This window comes from Bradysia coprophila, chromosome II (genome assembly GCF_014529535.1).
Source record: "Bradysia coprophila strain Holo2 chromosome II, BU_Bcop_v1, whole genome shotgun sequence".
In the NCBI taxonomy this organism is placed as follows: Eukaryota; Metazoa; Arthropoda; class Insecta; order Diptera; family Sciaridae; genus Bradysia; species Bradysia coprophila.
The window spans coordinates 8,522,202-8,543,613 of NC_050735.1; the positions used below are offsets into that span (position 1 = coordinate 8,522,202).

Consider the following 21,412-nt stretch of genomic DNA (forward strand, 5'->3'; position numbering starts at 1 on the left):
AGAAAGGCCCCACGATTTGCCATATGCTTTCCTACATTGCCAAAGTGCTATGGTAGCCTTGTGAATGCGATAATCAATATTGGGTATCCAGCTTAATGAGCAGTCCAGAATGACCCCTAGGTATTTCACTTCGTCCACCAATGAGATCGGTATACCGTTAATGGTTGGTACTCTGATAGCTTCTATTTTTCTTATACTTTTCCGGAAGAGAATCATTTTAGTCTTACCAGGATTAACCTCGAGTTCATTTTCCAAGCACCACTTCGACACCTCGTTCAGAACTCCTTGAAGGATATCACAAAGAGTAGGTACGAACTTGCCTCTTAGGATCGTGGCTAAGTCATCGGAAAAACCTTCTGTTTGATATCCACGGCTATTAAGTGATTCAATTAGACCGTCAATTACCATGCACCATAAGAGAGGGGGGAGTACTCCACCTTGTGGACTGCCCTTGGTGACTACAATCGTTAGCTTTGTCTCACCGTAGCGAACAAAGACAATTCTGCTTTTTAGCATAAAAAAGATCCAATCTGTGATACCTGGATCAATACCGAATTTACGACAAGCGTTCACGATCGCGAGGTACGTGATATAGTTAAAAGCGCCAGCTATATCGATAAAACATCCCAGTGCGTATTCATTTGTAAGTAGCGCAGCTTCTACAGTAGTAAGTAGATTATGCAGTGCGTTTTCACAAGACTTGCCCAGCTGATAGGCATGTTGTTGCGGTTGTAATTTTTTTTATACTTAGTGGTCCGTCCCTAATATAACGATCAATGAGTTTTTCCAAAATTTTCAAGAAGAATGATGTCAGACTAATAGGCCTGAAGTTATTCGCTTTGGAGTAATCAATGTTACCTGGCTTAGGTGTGAATGCTACTCTGGTTCCCCTCCACCTCTTGGGAACATATTTTAGGTGGAGACAAGCGGAATAGATTTGTCGTAATCTGTTAACGAAAAGATGAATGGACTTTTGTATTAGAGCAGGAAAAATTCCATCTTCGCCTGGTGACTTGAACGGTGCAAATGTGTTTACTGCCCAAGTTAACCTGTCATTTGTAATTGTTTCTTGAATTAGTTTATCATTAGGAATGGCTGTTCCTAGAGGAACGTCCGGCAGAGGTTCTTCACCTTCGATGATTCTGCTGCCTGGGAAGTGCGAGGCTACAAGATGCCTGTACGTTTCGTCTAGAGTATCAGTATAATTACCTGATTGGAGTTGTAGAGATCCTACTAATTGGACTGGGTCCTTTGATAGAATTTTGAACATTTTGGCCGAGTCTCTAAGGTTATCAATAGCCGTACATTGTACTTTCCAGCCAACTCGTTCTTTCTTTTTCAGGGCCATTTTGTATTCTCGTTGAATCTTATAGAAATCGTCCCAGGTGACCTTGCTAAAAGGCGATTTTGCTGCGTTAAAGGCGCGACGAAGTTTTGACCTCAATGCTTTGTCTTCTGATGTATAATAAGGTAGTGAATGACCTGCTTTGTGTTTGTGAAGAGGACATGCATTTTCATATGAATCAACGATTTCAACGTGAACTTTTTCCACTTCTCTTTCTACATCGTCAGTACTAAGTAAAACTAGATTGGTAGGTTCCGGGCTAAGTTTACTCTGCAGAGTTTGAGTAAAAGTATTCCAGTTGGTCGCCGCTGGATTTCTGAAGAGAAGTGGTGGCTGCGTATCAAGATCTAGGTCAAACCGGATGCATTTGTGGTCCGAAGTTAGAATTTCGTCAGTGACTTTCCATCCCGTGATATACGAGAACAGGTCGGGCGACGATAATGTCACGTCTAGAACTTCTGATCTGTTTTTAATTACGAATGTTGGTTTACATCCTACATTATTGATCATTAAGTCTGAGGAAAGAATGAATTCCAGGAGACTTTTGCGTTAGCAATAAGATTATGAAACTGAATAATAGACAACTTGCACGAGTGGGAAGTTTGCGGGGAGAGCGGAGCGAGGGCCGTAATTCACACGAGTCCTTGTCTATTTATGATTTATTGTTGATTAAAAATCTGGCATCAAATTTACAAGAAAATAGAGAACAGAAAAAGTACTTTTCCAAAGAATTTGCACTCAAGCAAAGGTTTTTATATCAGTTATTTGTTATGTTTCGGAAGTGTAACAACGGAAAACAACGGAAATTGATTAAAAATATATTGAAAAAAATTATCAGTGAAGGGACCTGACCCGCCCAAACGGTGTGGCCTAGTTTAGTTCTTAAGTCGAAAACTGAGCAGTTTGAAACTTTTCGCGCTTTCGGTTTGACCAAAAATCGATTGCGCAACCCTATTACGTATACAAACTGTCGACTTGATTATTCATTGATTCATTCCAAGGTTCTGAAACTTGATTCATTCAACGTAATTTCACTCAAAGCATACCTACAAGGCTGTAATTTTGTTTTTTGTTTGGTTTTGTTACAAATTTACTGCGACTACACCGTCTAAAATGGACAACAAAATTAAGGAAAAGTTTAAGAAAGAGATACTTAACGAAAACATGATAAGGTAAGGAAATCAGACTTTGGACATTGAGAAACAAAAAAGTTGAGGTTGCGTCCACGTCCACAACTAAATTCGGAATTGTCTCTCCATACCAGCGATGCAGAGATATTTAAACATGTAAATGAGTTCTATGCGGCTTCAAAAGAAGTTTTTGATACAGTGGATGCAATTTTGGATGATTTGGACGGAGAATTTATAGAGGCAATGCTCGACCTGGAACGCGACATTGCACATGTCGATGTCGAAGATGAACCAGATACAATTGACCATGTCATGGATCTGCGTGCAAAGTTTTTTAAACCAACACCAAGAGAAGTGATAGACGCTCGTGTTGCGCCGATGATCGCCAATGCTCCTGAACCTACTATCACAGGTAACTTAATGAGTCACAATAAAAAATTAGTGAAATTATTATGAAATGTGTACATCTTAGATCTTCGCCCCGCACTACATTCCTTTCAAATGTAACGTAAATTTCAAATTGACTTAAAATTTTAATTTATTTAGTATAAATGCACTTAGGGCCGAGTGGCGAGCCGAGTAGCGGCCTCAGTACAAGGACCAAGTTTAAACTTTTTTCAACAACATTCTATTCGGTGTTCGATTACCTTTCAAATTTACTCAAGTTATATGCCATTTCCATCATTTATTTTACCGTAAATATCCCCAAAAGACCATAAAACACTTAGGCGGCCCTAGCTCACGAAGGGCCGACCCAAATATGCCCATCTTCGAAGTAAGCCTCAACTACTTGTCAGGTAAAAACGAGCCGTCAGAACAGTCGGAGCGTTTGCTGCGACTGAGCCCCGTACAAACCCGTACATCTATTGCGTACGTGACCCTAGTTCGTCCGTCGCCCTACTCTTACCGTAAGCCTACTGCGCCCGTAAACGTCGGTAAAGTAAAATTCTTATGAAATGTGTACGTCTTAAAAATTGCGCATAGCGCAATTACGCATAGCGCAAATGTAACACAAATTTCGAATTGACCTAAAATTAAGTAAGTATCATTTTCACCGATTTATATTGATTTTACAAAAATCCAAAATGGCGGCCGACGGCCATTTTGTTAGGAGGTGGAAAGTAGTACGGCTGCTTTACATTCGTTAGTACCTTCATAAACAGAATTTCATAAACTTTTTTTTCCCTGATTGGTACGGTCAATACCTATCTAATAAAGCAAAATCCATCTAAATACGTTCAAATTTGGCCAACCTTCAAGCAAAAACGGCTTGCCGCCCTGTACCTAGTTCACACCAAGGGGTCTAACTCACGAGTCGGTCATCCGATTTCCATAAACTTTTTTTTTGTCGATCGGTATTGTAAATACCTTTCATTTGACGTATCACTTACAAGTGTAGTGCTTAAATGTCTAGAGATATCGTCGAAAAAGCGTTAGGCACTTATTGGGCCCCAGCTCCGGAAGGGTCGACCCAAAATCGCCCATCTTCGAACTTAGCCTCACTATTTTGACTATCTTTGAGGAAAAAAAATATTTTGAAATCGGATTTGATTTACTCAAGATATCGACGTGACAGACGGACGGACAAAATTTTTATTGAACATAGGCAAACACTTTGCCCTTACCGTCTGCTTCGAATTCCATCAATTACACACGGCATCGTAATCCTATAAGCCCCTTCGTACTTCGTACGGGGCTAAAAATAAATTTGAAATCGGATTTGATTTGCCTAAGTCTACCTCTATGGTCAGAGCTTATCGTTTATTATTGCTGTCGTTGTCGATAACAGATGACAGTGGCCTCCAAAGAATGCAACAAGAAACCTTTTCAACGATAGAAACCAATTTTTACGTTTCTAATAATTTCAGAGAGAGAAGCTACAGAAGCCAACTATGACGACTTTTGGGGTGATTTTTTCGTTGGATTCGACCATGAGGAAGACAGTTCCAATCGCCGAGCTGCTACCGACGTCGTTCAATCGCGAGAAGACAATGCTCTTGAAAACACCGCTGTTGACTATGTTCATCCTATTGAGGGCGATGGTCCAGTAACTTCACCTTCTTTTTCGAATATTGCTACATCAACGTGCATTGTTCATGCTAGTTCCGTTGACGGGATTGACTGTAATGCTTCAGTTGAAAACATGACCACAGTTGAACAGATTGATGCTGTTGAGGGCGATGGTCCAGTACCTTCACCTTCATTTTCGAATATTGCTACATCAACGCGCATTGTTCATGCTAGTTCCGTTGACGTGATTGACAGTAATGCTTCAGTTGAAAACATGACCACAGTTGAACAGATTGATGCTGTTGAGGGCGATGGTCCAGTACCTTCACCTTCTTTTTCGAATATTGCTACATCAACGTGCATTGTTCATGCTAGTTCCGTTGACGTGATTGACAGTAATGCTTCAGTTGAAAACATGACCACAGTTGAACAGATTGATGCTGTTGAGGGCGATGGTCCAGTACCTTCACCTTCTTTTTCGAATATTGCTACATCAACGTGCATTGTTCATGCTAGTTCCGTTGACGTGATTGACAGTAATGCTTCAGTTGAAAACATGACCACAGTTGAACAGATTGATGCTGTTGAGGGCGATGGTCCAGTAACTTCACCTTCTTTTTTGAATATTGCTACATCAACTTGCATCGATCGTGCTAGTTCCGTTGACGGGATTGACAGTAATTCCCCAGTTGAAAGCACGAACGCGGTTCCTGTAACCGCTGCTCCTGTTTTGGATCCGATAGATTCTAATCCGATTGACCGCACACGTCAGAGTGACCACATGACAGGTCACGTAGGACGAACAGATGATGATTCAGATGTTTTCCTTAATCGAGGTACAATTTTTCCATTTCATTAGAATTGTAAATCGTCATATGCGCCCACAATCACTTCACAGTTCGCCGTCAACGCGTTATAACCGCAATTACCGTGGCCACACCGGATTATAATGCTGAGGTAAGTTCTAATAATTCTAATGTAATAGATAGACTATTGACCTTAGAAGAAGAAGAAATCATTTAATACCAAAACAATATAAATACAGCTGCTGCCCTCATATTGAAGGTTGCTTTCTTACACAGCGTATCTATCTATCGCAAGACATTCTTCATTACATGCTAACATTGCGTTGTTTCGAAATGACATTAAATGATATTTTTGGTGCAGTAAGTGTAGTGAAATCTTAGATTTAAAGTAGAAACTAACGCTCACAACGCTGCTTCCGAACGAAACGCTTTTTCCTCACATAACATGACTAACAAAAGAGTTTTGCTGCCAAGCTCAAATGATCAAATTATTTTCCTTTAGTTAATTACAAATCTTGTACTTCTCTTTACCATGCATTCTATTACATAAAGGACCATATTACCCCCAGCTTGTCCTTATTTTTATTGTCGTTATCGATAACAGTTTTCTTCTAAAATATAGTCTGACATTGGGCTTCGACTATATACAGGTCGACATATTCCAGTTGTTGTACCAATTCGTACCGGACCAGTTCCTGGTGTTCACGCTCCTGATGAACACGCTCCTGATGAACACGCTCCCGATGAACACATTCGTGATGAACACGCTCCTGATGAACACGCTCCCGATGAACACATTCGTGATGAACACGCTCCTGATGAACACACTCCCGATGAACACATTCGTGATGAACACGATCGCGATATAAACGTTTCAGATGAACACATTTGTGGTGAACACGTTCCTGATGAACGCATTCGTGATATACACGTTCTTAATGAACACGTTACTGTTGGATCAGTTCCTGGTGGATCGGTTACTGGTGGATCATTTCCTGATGGATCGGTTACTGATGTATCAGCTACAGATGGATCAGCTCCTGATGGTCTAGCTCCAAATAGATCAGCTCTTGGTGAATCAATTTGTGATGTACATGTGTCTGATGTACTCATTCCAGCAGCAGCAGAACCAGAAGTCTTCCAGTATTATGGTATGTACTCGCTTTTAAGAAATTGGATTTATTCATGTAACACTGGATGCAATGATCTTAGACGTTCTTGGGTTTTCTATGATAACACATCTAAGTTTATTTCGTCAATCTACGTTGCGCTATTATTCCGATATTTTGACTAATCTATAATCTAAGCAAATACCAATCTGACGTTCACTTCTAATACGGCGTAATTTTTCACTCATTACAGATTTTTCAGATCCTACTCCAGTAAATGCTGTTCAATCATCACCCGAAAACCAAGAATTCGATGAGGTATTTGATAGCAATCCCAATCATTAATATCACAAATGTGTCAATTTCTCCTACAAATAGATACTCGAAGCACAAAGACTTATTCGCGACATTCTGAACCAGGTACCTACTTCACAATTGTTCTTGCGGGCGACAACCGGCCATTCAAGCATAGCATTTAGCACGTTCTCCAGTAAATATCCCGTTTCGTCCGCATCACGTATTGTCGTTTAATTTTTTTCATTTTTTAACAGATTTGTGGAGCCTCGAAATACTTACTGTGGATTTAGACGAGGAAGACGATGAACGTATGACGGTGTCACTAGTAAGTGGTTAATTTTAAATCCAAGAAGAAATATTTGTGTTCGAAACACAATGATTTTTGTATTTTGGTTTTGTTTATGTAATTTTTAATAAAAACCAGATTTTCGCAATTCCGGTCCATAATCATCACCTTTCCATGCATCCATTTAATGTCGTTTTGAAGGTATTTATTTCACAGTGCGTTTTTGACTTTTTTTTCGCACTTGGGCTTTTTCACCTTTTTTCGCACGCTACAGAGCTTAGTACCTTTAAGAAAGGCTAAATTTTATAAATAAACATAGCTAACGCCGACCCGTACGAAACACCTATTCGTATCAAAAGCCTTTAATGTGAAACTCTTCATTTCTCTTACTTCATTTTCTTCTCTGCTGAAAAACTATTCTCCCTTTAAAATCACTTACATTATCCACTCTTTGCCTTGTTATCATATACAACTAAATTGCCGGAGGCAATATAGACAGCCCCGTACGAAGACAAATTTCATAAATTCCTATTTAAACAGCTATATACCGCTATATTTAACTATATTTCACTATAAATAAACATTTCACAGATAAATATGCTATTATATAGCTCTATATGCCTGTATATAGCTCAATATAGCTGTATATAGGTATATATAGATGTCCGTATATGGAATCCCTGAAACCCCACACACATAACAAATTATTTCCATGTTAACAGAAACTCTCTAAGTACCATTTTTCCCAAGATATATCACTTTTATTAAAATCCAATATGGCCGCCGGCAGCCATTTTTTTAGGAGACCGGAAATAGTACCGACGCTTTACATTCGTTAATACCTTTCAAACAAAAAAAAAATCATGAAATTCGGTCAAAATTTACTCGAGATATTGTCAAAATACACCACGTTCACTGTACGGCCGAGTAGCCAGATAAGAGCTCACTCCAAAAGACCTAGCTCACGCTCCGGAGAACATAATTTCATAAAATAATAATAATTTTCCCTGATTGGTACGGTCAATACCTATCTAATAAAGCTAAAACAGACGAAATATGTTCAAATGTGGCCGACCTACAAGCAAAAACTGCTTGCCGCCCTGTGCCTGTTCCACACCAAGGGGTCTAACTCACGAGTCGGTCATCCGATTTCCATAAACTTTTTTTCTGTCGATCGGTATTGTAAATACCTTTTATTTGACGTATCACTTACAAGTTTAACGTTTAAATGTCCGGAGATATCTTCGAAAAACCGTAAAGCACTTATTGGGCCACAGCTCGGGAGGGGTCGATCCAAAATCACTCATCTTCGAACTTAGCCTGTCTTTTGACATTACCAAACGGGAAAAAAAAGAATTTTCAAAATCGGATGCGTTTTACTCAAGTTATCGTGCAGACAGACAGACGGACAGACGGACATTTTTTTTTCGCGGATTTGGCATCTCTAGACAACCACAATAGGTTTCCCCTTACTCAGGGAGTCCAATTCGACGTGTTACAAACGTATGCGTAAACCTATAAGACCCCAGTACTTCGTACGGGTCTAAAAATTGACGGCAATGACCCTGGCAAAGTTTAATGGACGAAAGAAAAGAACAGAAAAGAAAAGAAAAGCACAGAAAAGTCTGGAAAAGAAAAGGACAGAAAAGAACAGCAAAGTCTGGAAAAGAAAAGGACAGAAAAAAGAAAATGAAAGAGAATGAAATTGAAGAAGAAGACGATGACGATAAGCAGAAGGAGATGATAGACAGAAGAAGACCTAAATCTAGAAGGTAACCAAATTTCAGGCGACAAAGAGAAGAAGAAGAAGACTACGAAGGAACATGACTACGAATTACGAGAAAATTTGAAACAGAGTTTGAGAAGGAAGAACAAGAAAACTTGAGTTAGATGTTAATCGATTTTGTCGTTATACAGGATGATGACGAACTACTTTTGCGTACTGTGTTTCTTTAAATTATATTTTGAGTGGTAGAATTTATACGAATGAGAAGAAGTGTTGAGACATCTAATCGTAGCATCTAATCGAGTTAGTACGATCACGTTAGCACTTGTGAATAACTAAATTTTGTGTTTGTTCGGTTTGAATTTGTAGTTGAATAAAGTCTCACTTTTATAAAACTGCTGTTATTCCTCACCATAAATTGGAACTTCTAACATATAAGACCCCAGGTCCTAACATGTTTGGGTCATATCTACGGTTAATATCAAAATACGTTTCCCGAAGGCTATTTCATGTGTTAACTGTTGTGATGACACAAATAAACAATGAACTCTTGCGAAGTTGTGTGTCTTATGGTAAAATGGATGTTAAAACTAATGAAGTAACTTAACTGTATCACACATCATGCGTTACCAAACATATGAAGTAATAGATTCAATGGTTTGTAACGATGGTATGCTTGCAGCATGTGTAAAATTCAAGAGGCAATTCAAATCGTCCTTTTCAGCATGCAACAAAACGTTGGAGCACCTAAAGTATTATGGCTGCATGAAAGACCTTTCTCACCAGTCTATGCATAGAGATGAACAGAGTCGTGTAATACCGTTAAAAATTCAAATCAAATTGCTGGAAACATAAACTTTTATTGTCTGACTTATTTAATTTCCTGTTAATATCGTATGATATCCGAGACGGAAAGATGCCATGGAAAAAGATTGTTAAACACAAGAAGAAAACTAATTTTGAGTCAAAATGAAACGCTGTGAAAACAGCAAAAAAATAAAAACGATTGCAGAAGTGGCATAGACTCAAGCAATTTTGTATGTTACTCGTGAGATATATACACGAATGGTGGATTGTTATTTGTTGTAAAATGTTTTCCGATCAGAAAAAGGATTTGGTCGTTATACCATCGTAATAAATCTGTATTGACGGAGATATTGTAGACCTTGGGCTATAATTTTCCACATAAAATCGGAAGAGCTATTTTCGATACCCGACCTAATTACCCAACAATCCCTCGGAACGTACGAGTATGATTATTATTCAATTAATAAGGACTGGTTGAATTGTTTACAAGAAACTTGCATAAACCCGAGAGGAGCGAGCAAAAAAAAACATTTAAAAAGTATTAAATTTTCGACACAGTTTTATTCTTAACGCGAGAGAGGATTATAAATTTGTTTGATTGTTGAAGGCAGTAAATTCGTTCGAATGGAAAATGTTTTCTTTGATATTATATTGTTATTGTTCCCAAAGATTTTAATTAAGTTTTCTCCAGCAATATTATTTTAAAGAAAATATTTTCATCGAAAACATTCTGCTTGCTTTACAACCAACGGATAGAAATAGGAGAAAGGAAAAAAATTACCGAGAATGTCTATGTCGTTATGAACGACGTCTTGTCATTACGCGTAACTCCGCTTCTCACGTTTTTAAGCCAGAATTTCTGATTCATTCTGACAGGGAAATTCTCTTTAATTATTTCACAAAAATGTCAGAGAAACAGTTCGTCGAAACTATTGAACGTTTCATGTGGTTATTATTTTATTGCGCTCGGCATGTTGTCAAGTTAATTTGTTGTTAAATTCTCAAACATTCTTAAAAATTCCTTTTTTTTTGTAAAACAATATGATACGAAGTTAGTTGGTGGACTCGAAGAAACGAACATATGTATTTCGATAAGCGATCTTAGGAGTAAATATAGCCCAAGAGATAACCAACTCGGATAATTGACTACACACACTCTCAAAGGAGTTGTTGGAGTATCTGGTTAATAGTTGTAATTGATGGAAATTCGAGAAATCGATGGATACAAGGAATTGACTGGAAATACGTGAAATTGTAAGGAATAACATGTTCATGTCAAAGCGCCCAAAAAACGTTTCAAAATAATCTGTTCATTTAAAATGGAATGAAATGATAACGGAAAATATCGTGAACTTCTTTCGAACATTCGTGGAATTATAGAAAGCAACTGGAATTGTAGGAATTGAAGGACCTATCCGGCAAGTAGATGTGTTAATCCGGTAAATAAAGTAATAAAAGGAATTAGAAGCAATTAAAAGAAATTAGGAATTGATTTGCCATCATTTTAGCCAGTCGGTTTCCCCTCGATATAGTCATAATCCTTTGTAATATTTAAGAATTTTAAGAATTTAATTCCCTTCAAATAGGCCTCACAGGTCAGGGCCTATTTCATGGAGATAAATTCCAGCAAACTCCAAACACAAAAACATAGAAAAAAAATAAGAATTTAACGAAAACACCGGAGGCACTTCGATCTACTGTTATTTTAGAGAAAAAGATAAAACGTGACGGAAAAATTCGGGAATTTTCTGGAATTTAATTTCCCTAGAGTGAGCCTTGTAATAGGTTCACACAGCAAGTGTGACAGGTTTACCCATTTTCCGGAGAGATTTGGAGCTGAAAAAATTGACGGCTTGATCTTCCCGCCTTCTTGGCAATGTATACCTAATAAATAAAAATCTCAAATACCCTAAAACCCTTACATGTATGTATATAGGATCAGGCAAAACTGTAGCCTAATAAAACATCCGACTTTTCTCAACGCAAACGAATCAAATTTTATTCAAATCTTTCTTCACCTACGGTTCGCCTCAAACGGATTAACAATTCTCGTCTCTCTATGCAACTGTTCATCATGACAAAAGGATGGATCGAATGGATCATTGACCTGTACTGATTACTCACTGTAAGTGGTTCAGGGGGTCAAAAAAAATTTACTAAGAATTTTAAAAATGATGTCAGTAGCAAGGAGTTTGTTCGCAAGGGCCTACTCTCGACCCGTAAAATATTTTTACAAATTCTAAGAGACACGGAGACTCTATTTTTGCCCCCTGGACCATACAAACACTTTTTCAACCTTTGTATTGCTTCGATATCCCATTCTCACCGGAAAGCGGATATACCTCACAGTCACTCCGTTTTGTCTCCGTTTAGCACGCCGTTCAGTGCAATAACAAACGTTTCTGATGCGAATAACGTAAAAGTTACGAAGAACCTGAGGAAAATTTTGAGGAATATGTCTCGTGTATGCCGGATCCTTTTCTACTTGATTTGGATATCACAGCAAAGAAAGAAATGATTCAAGTCAAAACATAACTCGCTCAAAATCCTACGTCTATAAAGATCTTAATTACCTGCCTAACTTACCTCTTTCTTCAAATTGAAATTAATAAAACGGAAACTTTTTGATTAACAATTAAAAGTTTGTTGTGCGCTAGGCTCGGTGTTGAATCCAACCACACAAGATTATTAACCGAAACACGATGATAAACAAAAAGCTCTACCAATGAAGCTCCGTGCTACGTTAACGTAATGGATTCAAGTTTATAGAATATGTACGAAACGAAGTGTAATAATGTGCAACATTTCATTTGTATCATTAAAGTTTCATGTTTCCTTCATGTCGAGTTTCGTAAATAACTCATTTAAACGTGTATATAAGACATAGTCATAAACTGAATAATGGAATGGTGGATATATTCATTAATTAGTTTCTTGTCTCACGTTTAGCGCCGAAAGTAACACTGAGGAGGAGAAGTTTAGCTTCTTTTCCGACAGAGTCTAACAAAATTTAGCTACGGAGACAGACATCTATTTCGATGTATTTTCAGAGGTCCCCGCATGTTCTCGGCCAAATTTATTATATTTCCTTTTTCGATTAGCTTGAAATTAAAGCCAACGCCATAAAATAGAAAGAGAGTAAATAATCTCTGTTAAACAGTGACGGTAAGCATACCGCGATAGAATCAGCCAAATCTAATTTTTTTAGTGAAAGTGTCACAGATTGTTTGATCCAAAATCTTTTACTTCATTTGTTTCAACATAAATTTTGAACGTTATCGTATCGCTTATTTTTGTCGTCATTGCCTATTCTGTTGTCTTTAATGTCTGTTGTAATGTGAAACGGTAATGTTTCCCTACATTTGAATTGAACTTCTTGGGACTGAAATCTAATTTAGGAAATCCCAAAATTTCTGAATCTTGTAGCGCTGTGCTAGTCTAGAATCTATACATTGAGCTATTGAACTCTTAATACCGCCAGAACGTCCAATGTTTAATCTAAAATCACGCCGTGAAATATTATTTTTCGATTCCGGGAATTAATTTGTTTTTATCTGCTAGTGCGAAAGTTATGGAAGAAATGCATGGACGAATCCAGACCATATGAGCTTCCAATTAAATCTGACTTGAACAACTTGAACAACCCTCGGATGTGCCTTATATCACGATCAAACTTTTGGAGCGACACCGAATTACAAATTTCAGATTTTGATGAAAATGAACCGTGGCAGATGTGCTGGAACGACAGCCCTACTTTCACGAATAAGTTCCTCATCCAGAACCCACATCAAAAACTAGAGGGCTTTAATCTGCAGTGAAAGGAGTGGAAAATGTTAAATCGGTTCCGTTCGGGCCACGGCTGCTCGGCTGATCAAATGTATAATTCCCTGTACTGCGACTGCGATCATGACATCTTCCAGACAATGGATCTTATTCTAAACGAATGCCTTTTTCATCAATTCAGAGGCGGACTCCAAAGTCTTAATGAAGCAACGAGTGAAGCAATAAATCGGTGAAGTGAATTAGACATTGACGTTTGAAAACAGTGTTTTTAGAGTAGTGATTGCAGCTATCAGCTGTTAATTGATTGAAACTAAAAGTTTCAAAAAGACTTGTTAAAGAAATTGATGTGAACCAGACGATCAATATATAGTGCGAAAAACAGATAGGTAATGGCTTCATTACGTTTCAGTTTTTAGGAAGGTAAAGTGATTTTTCGCACACGCAGATAATAGTACATTACTTCTTGTGTGAAATTTTCCGATCGAGGTGTAGCCGAGGTCGGTAAACACATAAGAAGGACCATTTCCAACATTTTCCCCAATGCCCAAGGAAGGTTTTTTATTCAAACACGTGAGGTAAAGTTTTGGCTCCGTGAAATAAAGTTAACTTTACTTTAAGTTTTAATCAATAAAAAAAAATCCTCACGTTTTTCAATAAAATATAGTACCTAGCTACAAGCTTCCCACTGGCCAAAATAAAAATTTGGAAGCAAGTAGGTAATGGACTATTTCGTAACAATCTTTTCATCTTTTTCACCAGTTGGAATAACAATTTTCTTCGCTTTTTTGGCTCTCTTATGCCTTATGCCCATAAGCTTCGACTGGCTCCAACTAATTTAGACTAGCATGGTATTACCTAAGCATTGACAAATAAATTGTTTTGAAAAGTTATGCAATCGGATCGAACACACCAAGTCTTTCTTCAATTTTCTTTCGTTTAATAAATATACTTTTGGATAAAACTAATAAGAGAGTAATAAAAAATGAATGGTTGACCTTGACCACAATGAATTAGTGGTTATGGTCATGACTGGCATTTAAAATTGAATGGCATTATGGACATGATTGTATATTACGACATGTTTAATATTAGTATAGTCATTCGTCGAACTTTTTTTTTTTTTGATAAATATTTATTATGCTGTGCACGTATCTGTAGTTGAATGGAATATACGCGTTGAAGTTGTATATATACCAGTCGCTTAGGTGGGTTTTATTTTTTGGTCTATTTTTTAACTTTATCTAACCGTTTGCTTTAATCGGAGATCCTGAATATGGAAATACTTATAATTCAGGGATTATATCAAAGCGGTCCACGAAAGAAACGAAGCAAATTACACAATTACACACAATTACATGTCGTACTGCTAGCAACAAGCTTTGGGAAACTCTTATTTTGAAAAGTGTTTTTTTTTTACCCGAGCCGAGGACTGTTAGAGACGGCTGTCATCGGTTATCGACAATGACAGTAATAATAAACGACAAGCTCTGACTATGAGGTCTTATTATAGCTAAAGGCATTTTCAAACCAAATGAAGTAAAAGATTTCTGAAATTAATCTATGAAAATCTTCGATCAAATGAAGTAATAGATCAGACATTAAAACTGTTAATTTGCTTGCCGTCTGTGACAGGATATCCATTCAGCCCTTATTTTAAGGAATTAAAATCCAGAAAATCAAATTCCCCAAAATAGACCCAGATGCAACTACACAAGTCAAAATAACAAATAGAACTTCGCTAGTGTCACAAAATGTCATACAATTAATTACAACTTTCCGTGAGGTGCTGACGGTGCCTGTGTTAACAACTTTCCGGATGGAGCAGCTTTACTGCACACTCTGTCCAGTTTCAGTACCGAATCTTCAACATTATTAGATTTCCATCACAATGTTTCAAATGAATCGACTCAATTGGTGTTGATGGTTGTTAGGTGAAGAGAACACCGTTTACATAATATTTAATGAAAGAGGATGTACTTGCAAACTGAAATATCTGATCGATTTGTGGTCATATACGTATAATTACAACAAAATACGAACACCACGTTATCGCTTAGAAATGTAGAGATGTGTTGTTTGAACAAGAGTTTAGCTTCTTGAACGATCCAATGGTGAGTGTAGGAAACACTCAAAACAAAATTATAGTGTTCAATCAATTTGCGAACAAAGTTATACTAACCAGCCACCATAGGCCACACATTCTAAGGGTATATTCAAGAATGCAATAGAAATGTTTATGTTCCATTCGGAGACTAGAGGCGAGCAATGTACGAGTTATATGCTGCGTTTTTCGTTAAAAGAGGCAATGGAAGTTTTACTTCCTGTCATTTTGTTGAGAAATAATTATTTCTCAACTCAGTGACGAGAACTAGGACTTTCGTCGGGGTTTTGGAGAAAAACGTTGTATGCAAGGTGATAAATGTGTGTATTACATGATGTGTATTATCACATTCGGCCTAAATTGCCTGAAAAAAGCATTTATCGCTCGATGGCATGGCATAAGTAACTATTTAGATTAGATTAGATTACATGGGATGAGACAAATCTCTGCATCTAAGCCTCCATTGGGCCTGTTGTGCGTGCCCCTTTTTTCGTCTAGTTGGACCTACTGATTAAAGTGAAATCCGAACAACTGTCAAACGCAAGTCTTATTATCCTTACGTCGTTATGTTTATGTGACAACACAGATGGCACTGTAAGTTACAATTGTCTATATGCATGACATGTGATATCGTTATGATTTCTTATTCTTTTTTTATGACTTTATTACGGTCGAAAGAGCCTATAGATTGTGGAAATTGTTATCGTCACTACCGCAAAAATCAGCGATGACACTGCCTTCAAGTCGGTCTTTTAAGAAACGAAATTTAAAAATCAAAATCATTTGTTGGGAAATTAAATTTTCGATCACATTGCCCATGAAAATATTGTTCGATGAAGTGACAGAAGTGACCGACTTGACGACAGCGGCAATCATTGAGAGTCCTGTGAAATAGTGCTCAAATCCATAATCTATTGGCATTGCTCTAGCAGTAACTAATCACACTTTGATTAGGAAAAACCGTATGAGCAAGTTTACTCCGGGAATCGAACCCGGGACCCATACGTTATGAATCCAATGCTCTACCGATTGAGCTACCTGGACTATCCAAGTGACTATTTACTCACTGCCCCCAGCTTCGCATCTCCACATCAAACTGGTTGTTTTTAATTGTGACTGGCTGTGAATGTGAAATTACTGAGCGAGCTCACTATCGCGCCCATTGTGCTCACTATTGTAATTACACTCTTGCGAACAGGGTACACTAATCATTTTAAGTTCTAGACTAAACATTGTTTTAGTCGCGAGTTACACTACTGAAGTTTAGCACTTCAATCTTGTAATCTTGCTGTTACTTTCTTGTGTTATGAAAACCTTTAATTTTAGACATCAGGCGAATTTACACTCAGTTTAACATGTCACTAACATTTAAAGCAGCACCTCTTCTGCCAAAATAAACGTAAAACCAAACTGTTAGGAATCTTTTTCATGAAAAAAATTTATTTTTCTTTAATTTACACCTTTTCAATAAATTCTCTATCTTCATTGAAGTCCCCAAAATAGTAAACTCTACTGCAACTCCTGCTTGTGCTTCATTATCTCGGACACATATTACTTTTTCCACCATCTATCGACAGCAACGTACCGGTAATGAAACGTGCCGCATCACTAGCCAAAAACACGATACCTTCGGCCACTTCATCAACCTGACCGACTCTACCCAATGAATGGGACGTCTTGCATTCTTCTAGATAACTTTGATATGCATCCGCATTCACTCCCATATTCGAATGGAAATTGGTCATGATCACGCCCGGATTAACGGAATTCACTCGGACACCTTTCGGGCCCAGTTCCAACGAAATGCATTTGGTGAATTGATCCAAAGCAGCTTTGGACACACAATATGCCAAGAAGTATGGAAACGATCGGATGCCAGCAACGCTGGATACGTTAACAACATTCCCTTTGGATTCGATTAGATGTGGTACGGCTAAGGCTGTTAGATGATAAACACTACGAACATTTGTGTTCATTACTTTGTCGAAATTATCTAAATTCATTCGTGAAATGGATGAGGGAGCACCAATTCCTGCCACATTCACCAGCACGTCCAATCGACCGTAATGGGCAATTGTTTTTTCTATGATCTCTTTGGTCTGTACATTAATATCCGCAATTATTGTCAATGGCTTTTTTCCACTCTTGTCAATGCACTGTTGAGCAACCTCTTCCAACCGATCGACATTTCGACCGACCAATGCTAGTTTTGCGTTTAATTTTGCGAAATGCCCGGACGTACATGCTCCAATGCCGGAGCTCGCGCCTGTGATCAGAACGACTTTGTCGGTAAAAGTCATAATGAAAGAGCCGTTTTAGCTTATTGCACAAAAATTGTTTTACCGAAAGTTTTAATGTTCGTTGATCGAAGATCCAAACAACACTAAAGAGGCCAAATATTAAGAGGAGGTTGATAGAGAAATATTAATCTCTTACGTAAGGAACTTATTTGGCTGTTCCAAATGAATACAATTTTTTTGGCTGTTGCATGTTTGGTCTTTTTTTTAAACGACTTTTTATAGTTAGGTTTTATTCAAACGAGTATCTCTATACATCTATTTAAATTGTATTTCATATATGTGTCTGAAAGCCCACTCGATTGTTAAAAAGAGAGTTTTGTAGTAAAATTGAATTTTTGATAGTTATGTATGGCTCGTGGACCAGCTTTTATTAAACATGTTATATTCACATAATGCTTCTTTATTTGAAAACAAAAATCGATTTAAAAAACTATAGGATCAATGAATACATATGATATGAGCACTATTCGTTTTCACGCCTGCACTTTTATACTCATGTTAATTACTAAACTAAAAAAAAACATTTACACTGCAAGCATATCATCACCAAATTCATAATCATTAATCTGTTACTCAACGCACTTCAAGCAAAAGTGCTATAAATGACAGCTGCCAAATAGAGTACTATTTTGTATGAAATTCTTTTTACAGTGTAAAATTTTGTATGGAACACTGTCAAGTTTCAGTACCCTATTTAGAGTACCACTTTTGCTTGAAGTGCGTTGTGTTACTTCAATTGTTTGATACAAAATCTATTACTTCGTTTATGCTACACGTTTTGTTATATCGTTTCTGAGTGGTAAAGAAGAAATATTTGAAATGCCGATTAATGTTTATCGTAAGATACAAGATACAAGTTAGACAACATACGAAAATGAATTCACCTGAAAGTTTGGATCCATAATTTCTCTGATCCGTTGAGGGTCTGCATTACCTTCAGTGTTTATATACTTTGTCTCTAACGGAGTACTTTTTGTTGAGTGTAATGGACACTTAAGTATCTTAACCCGTTTTCAGAACCTAGATTTTTTATTTCGGGGATTTTTTTTTAGTTCACGTACTTTTTACTAGTACTAGTACTTTGTTCACGTACAAGAATAATAAAGCGATGATTACGTAAGGTAAATAAGTTACATAAATCACATATGTAGCAGGAAGCACATTATATTGGACTATACCGAACAATTTACATCTTATCCGCTGAACGACTTACGAACCCAAAACTGTCTTCGTGTTACATTTTTAATGAACATACACTCGAATGAATATGAGAAAGAAATGGATTAATTGTCAACCGTATGAAATTGATAAACGATATGTTGTCACATTCGTTAAGCTTTGCCAGGTAAACTCAATTCATTTTGTTTCAAAATAAATTTTCTTAGTGTGCTGAAGAGACAGGCTGATACTTTATATTCATCGTCTATATGTGACATCCAACCCAAATTATATGGGTGTACACAAAGCGAGTTCGGTATAATATTTCGAAGCCAAACACACTGTTCCAATTTGACAAAACGTATTAGATAAATCTTTTGATTTCCATCACAAATTGAATCTAATACAAAGTGAATTAGAATCAATAATTAATTCGCTTATGTCTCAGGGAAAATGCTGTTATCATGCCATTAGCATAAACGCTTTTACGTGGTGTTTTTAGCGTAATCGTATATTGTATATACCATCAAACAAAGACGGTAACGTAACCATACTTGATGTACCGCAACACGTTATTCATCTAAATAATGTAAAGTGAATTCAAGATATTTTCTATCATTAATTGCATTTCACTTTGAACGATGTTCGCCGTAATAAATCAAGGTTAGGTAACTTGTGTAAAACATATTTTCTTGTTGAATGTGGATGGGAGATGGGTCATGGGTGAGCATAAGTAAATCGATTAAAATTCACACCTTTCTGTCTCTCTCTATCTCTCTTTTGTTTGAACATATTTTATGTGCTTCATCGTACATTTAGCTAAAACAAATTTTCAAATCTCATAAATCTCTTTCACCGTTATCCTAGAAAATATTCCAAACATTCAAAACAAATTTATCCCAGCCTTTACCACAACAAAATGTCGTGCATTTGTGTCTAATTTAATAATTTATACCTAAATCCCAATGAAAATTGCTTGATCTAATTTTCACTTGGAAAGCCGAGAAAGGAGCAGGTCGTATAAATGTACCTTAGCTTTGAGACAATCAAACCACTAAATAAAATTTTATACTTTATGTAGTTATATGTCAATTTGCAACTTTGCAATGAAAATAAAACCGGATCGATCTTGCAGAGAGATTGAGAGCTTAAAAGGAATTTAGACAATTTTCCATACAGAAACAATAACAAGCATTTGAGACACGCGGTAAGTGCACTTAAGTTGAAATGCAAAGAGGAAATTTTCCTTATTTTTACACTTTGTGTGTAAATCAAGCGTAAAACATAAAGTTGCATGATTGACAAAGCAAAATTGTAAATTTACTAAAAACCTCTTTACTTGGAAATATTATAATCAAAAGTTCCAACTAAAAGTAGAGTTCAAAGAGTTTACTACTTTGACTTATCAATTCAAATATTCGCGGAATAAATTGACAAAGTGGAAATGAAAAGGCTGTTAACCAAAGCTGAAAGGTGTTAGTAATTAAGCGTAGTACACAGTAGATTGTGAAAATTGTTATCGTCACTATCGCAAAAATCAGCGATGGCACTGCTTTCGAGTCGGTCTTTTAAGATACGGAATTTAAAAATCTGACTCATTTGTTAGGAAATTAAATTTTCGATCACATTGTCCATGAAAATATTCTTCGATGAAGTGACAGAAGTGACCTACTTGCCGACAGCTTCAATCATAGAGAGCCCTGTGAAACAGTGCTCAAATCCACAATCTGTTCGTGAGATTTTACCCTATCATGGGCGCTTGTCTATCTGTCTGTTCCACAAATTTGTTGGAAGTTTTGGTAGTTGTGTTAGTCGGCAGTTGATATAGTTGCGAACTGGATTGACATTCAAAATTGCAAAGTCAGCATCAGCAAATCAACACCAGGCAAATAATAATTAGCTGCTATCTGATAACTGATAGCTCACAGTTAATATTGCAATTCGAAAATTTGGTAGTTGGTAGCTGGCTACCAAGTTTATAATTGACTATCAATCTCCGTTTTTGGTGAAGAGATGTTTACTATTCGAGAACTACGCACCGACTGACGCAATTATTCTATCTGCTTGCCTATTAATAGCTAGAATTTTTGACTACCAAACTGGTAGTTAACTACCATGCTGAAAAGAATTATTGATCATTTAGTGATATTCGGCATTTAAAGAACATGAATATTAAATTTTATTTTAAGTTGGACCGATTTATAATTAGTTGGCAGAAAATTAATTCAATATGTTGTCCGTTCTCAAGTACTAAGAAAGGGACTCGTCAAAATACGAGAGGGAAACAACCAAGTTATATAAACATACTGAAGGTAACTCAAACTCTCAGTGAATAGGAAGAAATACTCAAAGTAAATAAACACTGAAGGTAATGCAGACCCTCAACGGATCAGAGAAATTATGGATCCAAACTTTCAGGTGAATTCATTTTCGTATGTTGTCTAACTTAGACTTGTGCAACATAACGCCGCTAAATCGCTCCAGATTCACCACTAGATGCAACTTGACGCAAACGAATTCAATACGTGTGTAACATGACGGAGCTAAAATTCAC

The 21,412-nt window shown here is 37.0% G+C and overlaps 2 protein-coding genes across 2 annotated transcripts; one reads left to right on the plus strand and one right to left on the minus strand.

Annotated features, from left to right (window-relative positions):
• The first annotated feature begins 2,349 nt into the window (after nucleotides 1–2,349).
• Nucleotides 2,350–7,131, plus strand: LOC119070824. Its single transcript, XM_037175328.1, has 8 exons — nucleotides 2,350–2,517; nucleotides 2,610–2,887; nucleotides 4,344–5,321; nucleotides 5,384–5,442; nucleotides 5,914–6,442; nucleotides 6,654–6,718; nucleotides 6,779–6,890; nucleotides 6,952–7,131. Exons 1-8 carry the CDS (start codon nucleotides 2,459–2,461, stop codon nucleotides 7,032–7,034), a joined length of 2,163 nt encoding a protein of 720 aa, XP_037031223.1. The 5' UTR covers nucleotides 2,350–2,458; the 3' UTR covers nucleotides 7,035–7,131.
• A 9,694-nt stretch (nucleotides 7,132–16,825) lies between these two features.
• Nucleotides 16,826–17,800, minus strand: LOC119070831 (3-oxoacyl-[acyl-carrier-protein] reductase FabG-like). The gene has a single exon (XM_037175342.1). It carries the CDS (start codon nucleotides 17,698–17,700, stop codon nucleotides 16,936–16,938), a length of 765 nt encoding a protein of 254 aa, XP_037031237.1. The 5' UTR covers nucleotides 17,701–17,800; the 3' UTR covers nucleotides 16,826–16,935.
• Between the last annotated feature and the right edge of the window lie 3,612 nt (nucleotides 17,801–21,412).

Excerpts from the sequence above, each read along its gene's own strand:
- LOC119070824 (XM_037175328.1), top strand. The coding sequence starts at position 2,459 with ATGGACAACAAAATTAAGGAAAAGTTTAAGAAAGAGATACTTAACGAA. Across the intron at positions 2,518-2,609 it reads CTTAACGAAAACATGATAAG|CGATGCAGAGATATTTAAAC; the intron begins GTAAGGAAATCA and ends TCTCCATACCAG. Across the intron at positions 2,888-4,343 it reads TCCTGAACCTACTATCACAG|AGAGAGAAGCTACAGAAGCC; the intron begins GTAACTTAATGA and ends TAATAATTTCAG.
- LOC119070831 (XM_037175342.1), bottom strand. The coding sequence starts at position 17,700 with ATGACTTTTACCGACAAAGTCGTTCTGATCACAGGCGCGAGCTCCGGC.